Here is a 14,562-nt window from a genome sequence, read left to right as displayed (position 1 = left end):
AGGAACACAGGCATGAAGACAAGGAGACACCAGCAAGGCAATCCTTCTAAAGTAATTTACTTTAAAAGCTTTTCTCCTAGCAAGAGGAGTCTATTTAAATTCATTCTTTGGAGGGCTAATGAAGTACTGACTGCTAATTCATTTTGATATTTATGGTACAGAAACACCGTTTCAAAAATCAACCATTAAAAAGATTTTTATTGACTACCCAATACCCTGGCTTTAGGAGCTGAAAATGTAGCTGAGAAAACAATACTCATGTGGCAATTGAAGAATATAAAATGGTATATAACTGTGTGATTGCACATGACAAACCCTAGAGGAGAATGAAGATAGGAAAATCAGTGTGGGCTCGAATAAGTGAGAGGTCTTCACGAAGATATTTCTCAAGGACATTTCAGTGCTAACATTGTTAAATACTTATATAAAATGATAACACTATTTACATCAGTTAAAATAGAGAAATATTATCTTACATTTCTATTCTTGGAAATATGAGCAGTGTTTTTGATATGAAGATGCAAGAGTGTGAAAAAGAAACACGCTAGTGAAAGAAATAAAGCAGTTTAAATAAGTTTTAGGAAGAGACAAAAACCAAGATTACAAGCAAATATTTGTTTATAATCCACTTTACTTTAGGGATAAAAGAAAGAAATACCGGACTTATTTAAATGGTCTTTAGAAACATTTATCAAGAGATACATGGTCCTCTGTTGCAGACTTAACTCCTTATCATGGAGCAAAATAGGAGCACAGAACTACCCGCTACCTTATTAATAATCAAAAAATTATATAAAGGGTTTAAAAGTAACACTGGAGATATAGGATAAATTCTTAAATAAAAATTAAACCATCAGATATCTTATAGCTACACATGTAACCAACCTCCTGACTATAAAAGTGTGTCGGAGGTAAAAGCATCAGTTTACAGTAAGATAAAATTCTTTCACAAAAACAAGTGGGGAAAAAAAAAAGTGAGTCCTTCTGGCTGACAGCCCCCTTTTATCAAGACCAATAAGATAACTAACCTTAATGCTACAGTCTGAGCAATTCAAAACAGAATCTCTTAGCCAAAGCACAGCATCTGGTGTCCACATGCCAATAGACTGTGGAAGATCTGCTAAACAGCACTTTATAGCCTGAAAAGAAAACACAACGGAAAAGAGGACACGCCATCTTAAAATAGGTACTTAAGAGTAGTGTCAATATTATTTTCCTACAAGTCAAATGTTGCCAAGGTAGAGAGCAAGCAACAGCAATAGCTAATAATGACAATTACAGTTCTCGGGCTGGAGCATCTGCTATGTTCCTGATCTATTTATATTACTACCATTGTCTTTACTCCTATCATGAACCAGGGTTATACCAGGCACTTCACATACTTCTCACCCTACAATACTTCTGCATGGCAGGCCAGTGTTGTGATCTCATTTTACAGACGGTGAAACAGACTCAGAGATACTAACCTGTGTAAGATCACAAAGTCGTGAAGACAAGATTGGGACTTATATCTAGGTCTTCCCTTTATGCCCAACTAAAAAAAAAATGAAATGTCATTTGGATGAAATCTGACTCCTGTTGTAAAAATCTCTGTGGAGGCTTCCGGCTGAATGAAGCATTTGCTGAGTACCCCAGGCATTTGTACTTACCTTTTGAAGGAGGTTGTAATGAGAATTAAGCAGGGAAAGAAAAACTAAAACCCAGTGACACCTAAAAGCCTCATTTTCCCTGATGCTTTTTACCTCCCACCATCACTGCACAAGCTTCTGCAGAATGGCTACATCAGGGAGGAAAAGGTAACCCCAGGGACTCCCTCCAGTCCCATGGGAGCCTTTGAATTGATGGAGGCAATTTTATGCAGGAGATGCAACTTACTTCCAGGATTCCTAGATTTCTTCTTTCCTCTCTGAGCCCCAACCTCCCTGTCGTACACCCTCCCTTCATCCTTGGGGGCTCCAAGTCTCCCACTGTGCCCCCTGCATGAGGTACCTTTCTGGGTGGGGAGGAGGTCACTTAGAGCAAAGAGAGCAGACTCTACTAGTGCAGGTGCCAGGTGGGCAAAGAGGGAGTGAGGCGGGCCAGCTGGGGCCTGCGCACTGGAGAGCACAAGCCCTGCAGAGGAGAACGTCACTTCCCAAGCTCCCACAGAGCACTGTGCCATAAAGGGGACTGCTCAATAGAGTCATGTTTTCTAGTTGGTCAAGAGATGCTAGAAGCAGACAATTAATTCACATTTTAAAACACTATACGAGCCAAGGGCCCAGACCCAATATTCATGGGTCAGCCTTGGCCAACAGGCCATCAGTTTGCTACTCTGAACCTCTTGGGGAGATGCTGTTAGCCAGAGGCTTGCCCTAGCTTGTTTTAAAGGTTCCCCCAACTTCGCATCTATCAAATAAAAAATCCAGATAAGATTAATAGAAAAAATTAGAGTGGCTTTTACCAAGAAAGTACACCTGTGTAATTTTCAGACAGTCAGAAGCAGTGGGACAGATCACCCATCTCCTCCAGCCCTGGAAACCTTTTCTAGGTAAGGCTGGCCCTAGATGGATGTTCTAACAAGGGGTACAGAGGCCAGAGGTGTTATCAAGTGAAAGCACTTAAAGGTCTAACAATTTTCAATATTATGCTGAGCAGCAATAAGAAAAAATGTGATTCTGAAAATTGGCTTGAACTCAAGTTAAACAGCTTCTCTGTAACACAATGTCACATAGTCATTTTAGGAAAGGCAACAGTGACTGCAGTGAGAGAAATTATAAAAGCCATGCTAATTATGGTCAAGTACTTTTTATTCACTGAGTTTTGATACATAAGAAATCTTCCGGTAAATATAGGTCAAGGGGCCCCTTGAAATTATAGAATGTTGAACAATTTTATTTTCAAAGCATGATGGATTTCTGTACAAACTCTACTTCCCCTAAGTAGGAAATAGCTATTAATAATTTTAATTAATTCAAAATAATTCAAACTTCTTATCATCTTGAATTTTTATCAAGAGAGGAAGGATAGACTGAAGTTAATCTTTTCACTAAAATCTATGAGGAGAAGGTTAAATATAAACATATATCCGAAGAGAATGGTTACCTAATTAAATTAAGAACTCTGGAAGTAAATATTTACATATAATATCCTGAAACTGTGTAGAAGCCAGCACTGGCATCTAATTATTAAAGTGGAACCTCTAACTGGACAATATAGCCTGATGACTCAACATACTTGAAAACAAACATTTATCAAACAATATTCTGTAAGTCTCACTGGTCTTCTTGTCTAAGTGAGCCACCATTTGGATCATTTCCAATTTTGTTAAACTCAATCATCATCAAAAACTGAGAGAGCATCTCACAATGTGATTATGAACACATCCAAATCCCTTTCAGCCAATCTCCTAGGCTTGTAACATATAGTACCTGAGGTGGTACTGCAATCATTTCTTGGAGAAACCGAGGGGGAATTTCCCTGAGCTCGGACACTTTCACAGACGTCACAGTGCCAGAATCCAGGAATTGAACATCAAGAGCCCGGCTGCTGTGAACATTCGTAATCTGCAATGAGACAAGTGTTGGCTGATTTATTAGCATATCCAAAAGGCCACAATGCTTCTGTGCAATTACATTTTGTACAGCTCTAAAATGCACATAAAAAGCAACAAAAACTATCAGTGCTGATTGAATTTTCTCTTATTTTAAAATGTACTTATTTACCAAATAGATATTTTTATAGTAGAATTGATTTCAACATCTTGCTGTTAATTCATAAATATAGTAATAATTACTATGTTTTCAATTCTAGGATACTACTGATTGTAAAACAATTTGATACATTATTATATACTGCTGATCGTAAGATACAGTCTGTTCTCCAAAATATTAGGATGTGAGGAAAAAAAAAAAACTACTGTGTCTTAGCAATGAGGAAATAATAGAGAGAATTCAGAGACAGAATTTTACTTGTAGTAGGTAAATATTATGTGTTTTTGTTTTTTACAGTTAAACTTGGTCTTTTTTTAAAATTAATTAATTTATTTTTGGCTACATTGGGTCTTCGTTGCTGCACGCGGGCTTCCTCTAGTTGCGGCGAGTGAGGGCTATTCTTCGTTGCGGTGCGTGGGCATCTCATTGCGGTGGCTTCTCTTGCTGCGGAGCACGGGCTCTAGGTGTGCAGGCTAAGTAGTTGTGGCTTGCGGGCTCTAGAGTGCGGGCTCAGTAGTTGCGGCTTGTGGGTTCTAGAGCCCAGGCTCAGTAGTTGTGGTGCACGGGCTTAGACGCTCTGCAGCATGTGGGATCTTCCTGGACCAGGGCTTGAACCCGTGTCCCCTGCACTGGCAGGCGAATTCTTAACCACTGCACCACCAGGGAGGTCCCAATACTATGTATTTTTAAAACATGACACATTTTGGTATTTTATAGCTTAGTCAGAAAGCCCAATGATACTTTGTGTCATTTGTCAAAAATGGGAACATCATTAATCGTTAGAGAAATGCAAATCAAAACTACAATGAGATATCATCTCACACCGGTCAGAATGGCCATCATCAAAAAATCTACAAACAATAAATGCTGGAGAGGGTGTGGAGAAAAGGGAACCCTCTTGCACTGTTGGTGGGAATGTAAATTGATACAGCCACTATGGAGAACAGTATGGAGGTTCCTTAAAGAACTAAAAGTAGAATTACCATATGACCCAGCAATCCCACTACTGGGCATATACCCAGAGAAAACCATAATTCAAAAAGACACATGCACCCCAATGTTCATTGCAGCACTATTTACAATAGCCAGGACATGGAAGCAACCTAAGTGTCCATCAACAGATGAATGGATAAAGAAGATGTGGCACATATATACAATGGAATATTACTCAGCCATAAAAAGGAACAAAACTGAGTTATTTGTAGTGAGGTGGATGGACCTAGAGACTGTCATACAGAGTGAAGTAAGTCAGAGAGAGAAAAACAAATACTGTATGCTAACACATATATATGGAATCTAAAAAAAAAAGAAAGAAAAAAGAAAAAAATGGTCAGAAAAACCTAGGGGCAAGACAGAAATAAAGATGCAGCCGTACTAGAGCATGGACTTGAGGATACGGGGAGGGGGAAGGGTAAGCTGGGACAAAGTGAGAGAGTGGCATGGACATATATACATTATCAAACGTAAAATAGCTAGCTAGTGGGAAGCAGCCGCATAGCACAGGGGGATCAGCTCAGTGCTTTGTGACCACCTAGGGGGGTGGGATAGGGAGGGTGTGAGGGAGGGAGATGTAATAGGGAAGAGATATGGGGATATATGTATATGTATAACTGATTCACTTTGTTATAAAGCAGAAACTAACACACCATTGTAAAGCAATTATACTCCAATAAAGATGTTTAAAAAAAAATGGGTAAGTTACACACTGAATCAAAGCAATAATTACCTACCTGTGGCCAAATGGCAAGAAAACAATGTAAGATTCTGGATGCACCTTTAAATGCCACAATCTCCCCTAATATGCCCCTAAAATGCCATTGTGACACTTGCTATTGTTAAATATTTACAGTGGCCAAATATAGCCCCATGGAGGTGGTTATCTGGGCTGAGATCTCACGCCTACAACTGCACTAACTGCTACCTAAGCGTGGTGGTGCCTTCGGTATGATGACTGTTGAGAACTGGGCCACTTTCGTCTTGGAAGTCAGATTTGCCAGAAGTGAAGCCTTTTTCTACTGCCCGAGAGAATGCTTGATTAATATAATAGCATAAATTTTTAAATCTAAGACATGATAAACACAAACAGTCCCATGGAGGAATATTTTAAAATGTATTTGTTTATTCAAACATACATACTGAACATATATATTGGTATGGATGGTATCTGTTGAATGCTTGTTATATCCAGGCATAACTAGGCTGCAAAGATATACTTCCTCTTCTCAAAGAGCTCCTAGTGCCATGAGAGACGACACAAATACATAACCATACTATAATGTAGTAAAGGCAATAATGAAGTTGCGCTTGGGGTACTGTGAGAACACAGAGGGTGGGTACCTGACCCAGCAGGAAGCAGGTGTCAGGGCAAGCTTTCAGGAGGAGGGAATGCCTAGAATTGGTACTTTTCTTTAAAAATTTACTTTTTTTTCTTCTTATTTTAGTAAAATGCCTCCACTGTAGAAAATTTATATACTTAAATATATAAAAATCACTTGTAATCTACTATAGGTTACAATTATCCTTCTAGTCTTTTACCCATGATTCACAAAAGATTAGACTTACAAGAATTACAAAACATTTGTAGATACTATTTCATAGTTGACTGCTTTCCACTCAGTGTCTCATAAAAATATTTTATGTAATTTGTCTTCTATGTCATTTTAATGTTATTTAAGTCTATCGTATACATACATTGTGACTTATCTATCAAATCACTTTGGCTGGATAATTTAAGTTGTGTAAATTTGTTTACACAAATTTGTTACTTTAAGAAATAATCATATTTACTGGGCATTTGTATTTCCTTTTTCACAAACTGAAATTTCATAAATTTCACAAATTTATGTCCTTTCAGAGCTGCACCTTAAATGATGAATGGGAGTAAACCAGGTTGGTAGGAGTCCAGTTAGGGGCGAATCTGGACATTTCAAATAGAGGGGAGAGGAGGGGCAAAGGCACACACATACTTCTTACATGTGGGGCCTACAAGCATTTTGGTTACGTTAGAGCATAAAATGAGAGGCCGGGCAAGGCAAGAGGTGAGGCTGGGAGACAGGCAAAGGCAAGGTCTAAGAGAAGCAGATATCATGCCTTCAAGAACTAAGACTTTACCCTGTAGATGAGAAGCCAAGTCAAGCCTTAAGTAGAAGAATGAGATGGTCAGCTTTCTAAAATTGCTGGTGAGGGCTTTAGGATCAGATAGATTTGGTTTTAAATCTCAGCTCTCCCACTTTTTAGCTGGATGACTTTCCTCATCAGTAAGAACAGGGATAACAGGGTTTTGTGAACATGAAATGAGATCAGTCATGTTTAAAAAAGCATTTAGCGTCATGCAAACAGTAAGTCTCGTCATAAGTTGGATGTATAATTATTTGCATTTTGGGTTGCTACTCTTAGTGATACGGAGCTCGACTAGAGGAAGACAGGAGTGAAGGCAGAGGAACCAGTTGGTGTGGTACTGCGGTGTTCCAGGCAAGAATTAACAAAGTTGTAAAATCAGCAGTGTTCAGTGATTAGTTGCACTTGGGGCTGAGGAAGATGCAGGAGTCAAAGATAACTCTTAAGAAAACAGCCTGCATGGCTGCATGAATGGAGGTACCACTAAAATAGAGATAAGGGAGAAAGGTAAGGATGGGGAAAGATAATTTTGGTTTCAGACATGTAGAACTTAAAAGAGTTTGTGAGATGGACAATTAGGCTGGCTTTTTGCTCAAATCTGCAGCCCATCAAGGACTGGAAAACAAATTTGGGAGTCATTAGGGCCAAAATGGTACCTGAAACTATGAGATAGGATTACCTAGAAGGATGCAGAGGCCGAGAAGAGTGATGAACCTGGACAGGACTTAGGGACACTGACATTTCAGAAGTGGGGGTGGAAGGCGGTTTGGGTGAAAAATAAGAGAAGGAATTATTAGACTATCATGAGGAAAATTAGGATTTGATAACATGGTAGCCCAGTGAGAAGAGAATTTCAAGTTTCAACACTGTTCGATGCAGCAAAGAGGTCTGGTACGACAAGACCTGGAAGATACTAATACAACTGCAAAATTAAGACGCTGTTCACAAGAACAGGCTCTGTGATGGAGTGTGGGCAGAAGTCATGTGGCAGTGACTGAGGACTGACTGGAAGATGGTGCAGAGTGAATGCAGACCACTTCTACAGGGAAACAGGGAGAGCAGTGGCCACTGCACTGAATAAAGTTGGTTGGACTTACAGAATAAGTTCAGAATGTATAGGCACTATAGTTTAGACAAGTTTAGACAAGTTACAATGTCAAGAGCAAATACATCACTTAAACACAGGATCTCCTTTTCATTAATCATCTTTCTTTCCTTAACTTTCTATGCATCACTAAGAGAATGAACACTTTTGCTACCTCAAAAGTAGATAATACACAACTTGACAGTAATACAAATAATACTAGATATTAATCTAAAGTATTTGAGCACACACTGAGAAGGTATTTTTGCCAAAAAGGCATAGCCTGATTCCACACACGGAGAAACTCAAGTTGAGAGACACTCTACAAAACACTGCTACTCTTCAAGAGGCCACAAACAACAAAGACTGAGCAACTGCCAGGTTGGAGGAAACTAAGAAGACATGACAACTAAATACATCTTGGGATCCTGGACCAGAAAAAGGACATATGGAGGACAATCTGGGAAATGTCAGTATGTTCTGCAGATTAGTTAATAATATTGTACCAATGTTAATTTCCTGATTTTGATAATCGTTATGTAAGACGTTAACAATTGGAGATGGTGGGTAAAGGGCACATGGGAACTCCTTAAAATATTTTTGCAACTTTCTAAAAGTCTGAAATTACTTCAAAATAAAAGGTTAAAAAATTAAGTATTTGTGCATTTATATATTATACACTAAACAGCACAGAGCTTTAAAATTCAGATAATGTCGTGTTCTTTTTAACAAATCATGTTTTGAAGTTTATAGCTAAGCACCCAAATCTTAGTCCAGATCTCAACTTTCTGACACACATTCACATTGACAATAATTATTTCAAAACTGATGCTTTCATTAAAGTGGCCATGACCAAGATTTACTTAAATAAAGGGAAAATCAGTACAATTAAGTTATCACAATGCTGCTATGCAGTAATAAAACTCAATAAAGCAATGATTCTTACTTAGGGTTGGTTTCTTTGAGAATCTTAAGAAAATTATGAATACTTTCCCTCCAAAATACATAATACACACACACACACATATTTGCATACAATTGTTGGGGAGGGGTCCAGGCGCTCCCTGTAAGCAGAGGTCTTTGCACCTAGGTTAAGCACCACTGTGGGAAAAAAAAAAAATCAAGCCCAGATTTGCAATTTTACTAACTGGGCAAAATAGATATCAAAAAAAAAAAAAGAAGAAGAAGACGAAGAAAAGAAAGAAACCACAAAAATCCAAAACCTACCTTTGAAAAAGGTACAGAGATTTATGACAAAATATAACAAACCTCCTTGCAAATTCATAACTGAGCTTGTAAGAAAATAAAACAATTATTAGGCCCTGGAAATAGAGGAATATGTGAACACTGAAACCCAAGCCATCCTGGGCAGGGGTGAGGGAGGACATGAGATGCCCCCAAGAAGCCAGAACACTCAAAGGGCTACCCCTCGAGGGAGGGGTGACTCTGGAGAGCAATTAGGCATTCCCTATGCCCAGAAATTCCACTCCTACATATGTACCCTGGGAGATATGCACAGGAAGGGTCATGGTAGTGCTGTTTATAGCAAAAAATTCGACACAATCTAAATATCCATTGTCAGAAGAATGGAGTGATAATGTTGGCATATTCGTACACTGTTACAGCATACAGCAGGGAAAACAGATTACACCACAAACATAATGAATGAAAAAGCATGCTATAGAAGAATCAATACATCTTACAATTCGTGTAAATTTTTAAGACATTCATTCATTTAGTTTACTTTATTCATGTTTTTACTATAAATATTATATATACTATTCACTTCTACATTTTAAATATCTCTATATTGAAATATACAGATAGTAAAAGTATGTGTGTATAGACACAAATATAGTAAAAGTCTAGAGCAGTGAATAGGAAGGAGAAACACCAAATTCAGCTGGTAGCTCCCCCAGGGGTGGGAGTAAAAGAAAGGGCTGCAGACAGGGAGCATCAACTGTATATTGGTTTTATGTATCATGTTTTATTTCTTAAACTGGTGATGAGTATATGGATGCTTACTCCATTTTTTAAAAACCTCATTTATATGTCTCAAATATTTCATCTTAAGTTTAAAAAAAGTCAAGTGACTGATTTTACCTCTACTCGTAACCATTTTCCTTTGCAATGGAAGAGGCAGATTTTCCCACAGAAGGGTAATGAAACGAAGTACTCAGAGGTCATGTGCTGCAAAACAGAAACGCATGCCACTTATTATTCTCAGCAAAGAGCACATTGCTACACCATGAGAAAAACACCGCTGTGGCACAGGCAAGCTGCTTCACCCGTATGTGATCAGACTTTCGGCGAGGTGTGTGCTACAGTGGACGCAGCACATGTACAGGGGTTGTAGGGCTTCTGCCTTGTTTCTCATATGTTGGTGGCAGCCATCTACCCTTCTTCCTTGCACATGGCTCATAAATCAGCATTGTTAAAATGTCTAAAAATGTTAGCATGGAGGTCAGTATAATTCATCCAGGCTCAGGCACCATCAGTTAAACACAAAGAGGGAAGATGAATCCGATAAAATGAACAGCCTGTATGAAAGGGAAGCAGTTAGGCTAGCAGTTCATAAGGCCTCCTCTTTTCATCTTTTAACATTCAAGATTCAAAGATAAGATTTTAATCCAAAACAAAAGAAACGTTATCAACACAAATATGGATATCAGTGCCAGTTCAATGTTGTTCAATGTTTTCATCCTCCTCCTCTGCTGTAGCTTGAAATGGGGGACCTGCCATTGCCTCTTTCCTTCAGGGTGAATGTTTCTACTCTCCCCACAGGCAATGTCTCCTTCCACTTGAGCTTCCAGGGCACTAAGAACTGTCAAGAGTGCTTTTCACCATTATAGATTATAAGCACATGCATGCAAATGAGTAACTACAGTCACCCTCTGGATGTCTCAGATTTCTCTAGGATAGATCAGCAAATCAAACTTCAGTAATGACCTTGAGATACAAGCTAAGACATCTGTAACAGAAAGAGGTAAAGCTATAGATCTAATGTCTCGATTCTAGGCTGTAGTCTAAATACAAGTTTAATCCACTTCAGCAAATATTTTGGAATACCTATTTTATGTAAGACACTAGATAAGTTACTACAGTACCTAAATGAATTAGGTACTTACCAGAAGCTGGTGAGGTTCAGTCTCTGCCCTCAGGAAGCCTATACTCTAGTAAAGCAAACAAATACCCAAACAGCTAAAACAATGTTGCATACAAGTGTCATGAGGCACTCGGGGTGCTCTGTAGGTCAGAGGCAAGGGTTCACTTCCAGGTGAGGGGGTCAGAGATGAAGCGGCATCAGAGTTTAGTCACTTGGAAACCACAGCATATTGTGGATTACAACTATAATGTCCAAATGGAGGTAAGGAAATCCCTTTAGGACCTTAAAACAAAACCCCTACAGATCCTGATTCAGAAAATAATACTAGAATTAAAGGGAAAAGAGATTACTAATAAATGTAAACTGCACAACCACATTTTCCAAGGCGCAGGTTCTCTCAGGGACCATAAAGAGGTTGGAGAGTGATGCCTCGGAAGTTTTATTCTCCTTCTAAATTCCATGGTTCCGTCTTTGCCCAGGCAGAGGAGCCAGCTGCTCGAGCAGACAGTCACAGGCAGCTGCACTGTAGGCTCATCAACTGCACCTTGTGAATGACAAATCTACCGGTTGTTGCACACTTTCTATGTGCCAGGCCCTGTGCTAATAATAAGCAGCCTTGTGACTAGTCCTCATAACAATCCTGTGGGTACTCACTATTATTATCCTCATTTTACCATGAAGAAACTAGTGGGGATTTTTATTTTTGTTTTAAATTCTGAAGTCTGGGGCTCTTACCCTCTATTTTAGAGAGTCTACCTTAAAATATACAAAACTTACTACACATGTACAATTTAGTGACTCCTCTTGTTTGCAATGTTAGGACTCATCTTAGAGGTGGATGCTGCTTGGCCATACCTTACAATGAAAGTATTCCTCTATCTTATGCAGAAGGTCGTTGAGCTTGTTCAAACCCTTACAAGGCACCTGGCAGTAGAGTGTGCCGTCGGAGCAAATATTAGTCACTCTGACATTTGTGTACATGGCATCGACCTGAAACAAAGGACACACCAAGGATGTGAGAACAGAGTGCAGCTCTTACCTACCTAAGGGTATCTATCTAAATAGCTCACTGAAAATTTCTGCGCTTTTCAATCTTCTAAGCAAGCTGGAGGACAGATAGAATGAAATTCATAACGTAAATGTGGAAAACTAGTCTGCATACCACTCTTTCCAAAAGGAATATCTGGTATCATTTGTGTCAGGCACAGAGTAGACATTTTACACACATTATATTATTACCACTTTCTACTGTCTGAAAGGCTAAGAGTATTTTTAGCTCTGCTTTAACTCTGGTTTATCTTCTCCCCATTAATTTAGAAAAAGAATTATTATATAAAACATATTTTTGCAGCATTAACAGAAATAAAAATAAAAAACTCTCACAAAATCAATCCCATTATCAGTTTACTTTCTAATTCACGTCCATGGGCCACAGGAACTTTTAGTAACTTTTAAAAATTATAATCACAGTAAAGGTTTAATTTTAGCCATTTTTAGTCAAATCATAATATAAAGGCAATTTACTATTGTTCTACTTATTAAAACAAATATTTTCCCAATGTTGCTATGAAGCCTTAAAAATGATCATTTTTAACATCTCATCCTATTCTTTCGAGTGGCTGCTCTATAATTTATTTAAAAGTGTCCTTTTGTACAGACATCTATGTTCTTCACATTTAAAAAACGTTAAAGCTAGCAATTTAATAAGCATCGTCACTGATCTAATTTTCCCTTCATTTGAATTATCCCCCTTTATTATCTTTGCAAAATAATTTCATATAAAATTAATATATGCTCATTGTGGAAACTGGAAAATAAAACAAAAATCCAATTCTTAATAATTACTATTTATATTTTGGCATTTCCCCTCCTTTTAGCTCCCTTCCTTCCTTTTTTTCCCAATACATACGTAATCTGTCTCTATCTAGTGTTAGCCTAAAATGTACAACGTTCTTTTCTGGTGAATTTCTTTCCTGTGATACTTGTGAATAGACAACAGTGGTCACAGTGGTACCTGAAGGTGAACCTCTAGTGACTTGTCACATTTGGCCTTTAAGCAGGTGGCATTGATGTTGATGTCATCTTCTCCTGAGGTATCGTACAGAACAACCAGTGGAATATCAGTTTTGTCAAGTATTTCCACTGCAAAGATCTTTCCACAAGTTAAAGATTCAACCACCTTCACTAAATCAGGATCATCACTTAGAACTTCCAACCCTGAAAAATATTGAATATTTAAATTTCTACTTAATTAGAAGAATCATTTTAAGATGCAGAGATTGTGTTTGTTTTGGCTACTTATTACAATTATGAATCTACTACAAAATTCTTAAATTTTATAGGGAAGCTTTGTTATACAATCTTCTTTATACCATCCACCCTTAGGTTTAAAAATATTTATTATAACATGAATGCCCTTTTGAATGATTACACGAAGGCGGGCAATCTTAAAACAAGAAGAAAAGTTGACGATCAATCTGAATTTCTACCTTAGGAGAAACAGCCTTCACTTTACTTACAAACACATATTTAAAACAAAAAGACTAACACGTAAAGAAGTTGTCAGCCAATTATGTCTGCCACTCATGTATTTGTAACACTCTTCCTAAAAATATACCCTTGGTTTTTTCATTTTCTAATTAAATATGCACAATTATTTCTTGCATGAACATGCACTTATTGAAAATTTAGACAACCTTTCCCCCTCCCTTTCATTCTTTCTTTTAAAGTAAACCATCATGGCCCTGAGGATACCAAAGAACTTTCAGATTTATGAAAGAAAGGTAAAATACTGTTTAATGTAATGTGGGTATTAGGTGAATTTTATTGCAGTCTAATTATTCTTTAAATTCTTGGAAAATTGTAATTTCATATAACATAATATGACAACTCTAAGTTAATCCATTAAACTAATTAAACTAGGGCATCATTTCCCCAATGGTACTACAATGTCTATTTCTATATTTTTCCCCTTTAAATCCGTAAGCAAAAGTTTACAGACTCCTTCTGACCTACCTTTCTCTTTTTCATATTCTGTTCTCCAGACACACACCTCTATAGCTTTTATCAAAGCTTTCATTTCAGCATCCTAAATCTTTTCCTATGCTCTTGATATGTTCTTTTCAAAACTAACTCCCACAGGTTTGTAACAGTATTTTTAAATTACTCTAGATTTATCTCACAGAGAGAGCCAAACCCAGTTCCTCTGACATAAAGACATCCCTGCTGGGAAGGAGGCATTTCTTCACAGGTCTAATTTTCATGAAAACAATTCTGATCGTTTTCTGAATATAGCTCTGGCTCTCCTGCATGAGGCATACATAGTCCAATGTCTTTCCTCATCATTAACATGTGCCCCCCATACTTTCAGGTCATCCCTACACGTCACTCTCACACATGTGCATTTCTCTACGCTTCCTTGAGGAGGAAAGAAAAGAACAGTGATACGTGACAGTGCCAGAGACTGCACATGACCCACAGCTGGACTCGTGCTTGGGTGCACGAGGGAGTGTTCCTTGCTAACAAGCAGCACCCACGGAGTCCATCTCAGTGGGAACGAAGCT

General features: G+C 38.1%; 1 protein-coding gene across 5 annotated transcripts in view; it reads right to left on the bottom strand.

The window, feature by feature from the left end:
* The window catches only part of TDRD7 (tudor domain containing 7), a 90,290-nt gene that overhangs the window by 10,362 nt on the left and 65,366 nt on the right, over positions 1–14,562 (bottom strand). For all 5 annotated transcript variants that reach the window (XM_019949010.3, XM_019949011.3, XM_073806317.1 and 2 more), the window contains 5 exons: positions 13,014–13,216; positions 11,855–11,989; positions 9,997–10,083; positions 3,411–3,545; positions 1,029–1,139 (listed from right to left, as the gene is read on the bottom strand). In XM_019949010.3, the coding sequence (XP_019804569.2) occupies positions 1,029–1,139; positions 3,411–3,545; positions 9,997–10,083; positions 11,855–11,989; positions 13,014–13,216 (671 nt within the window). The remainder of the gene's footprint in view (positions 1–1,028; positions 1,140–3,410; positions 3,546–9,996; positions 10,084–11,854; positions 11,990–13,013; positions 13,217–14,562) is intronic.

The sequence above is a fragment of the Tursiops truncatus genome, chromosome 6, assembly GCF_011762595.2.
Source record: "Tursiops truncatus isolate mTurTru1 chromosome 6, mTurTru1.mat.Y, whole genome shotgun sequence".
NCBI classification, from domain to species: Eukaryota; Metazoa; Chordata; class Mammalia; order Artiodactyla; family Delphinidae; genus Tursiops; species Tursiops truncatus.
This window is presented reverse-complemented; position numbering and strand designations above follow the sequence as displayed.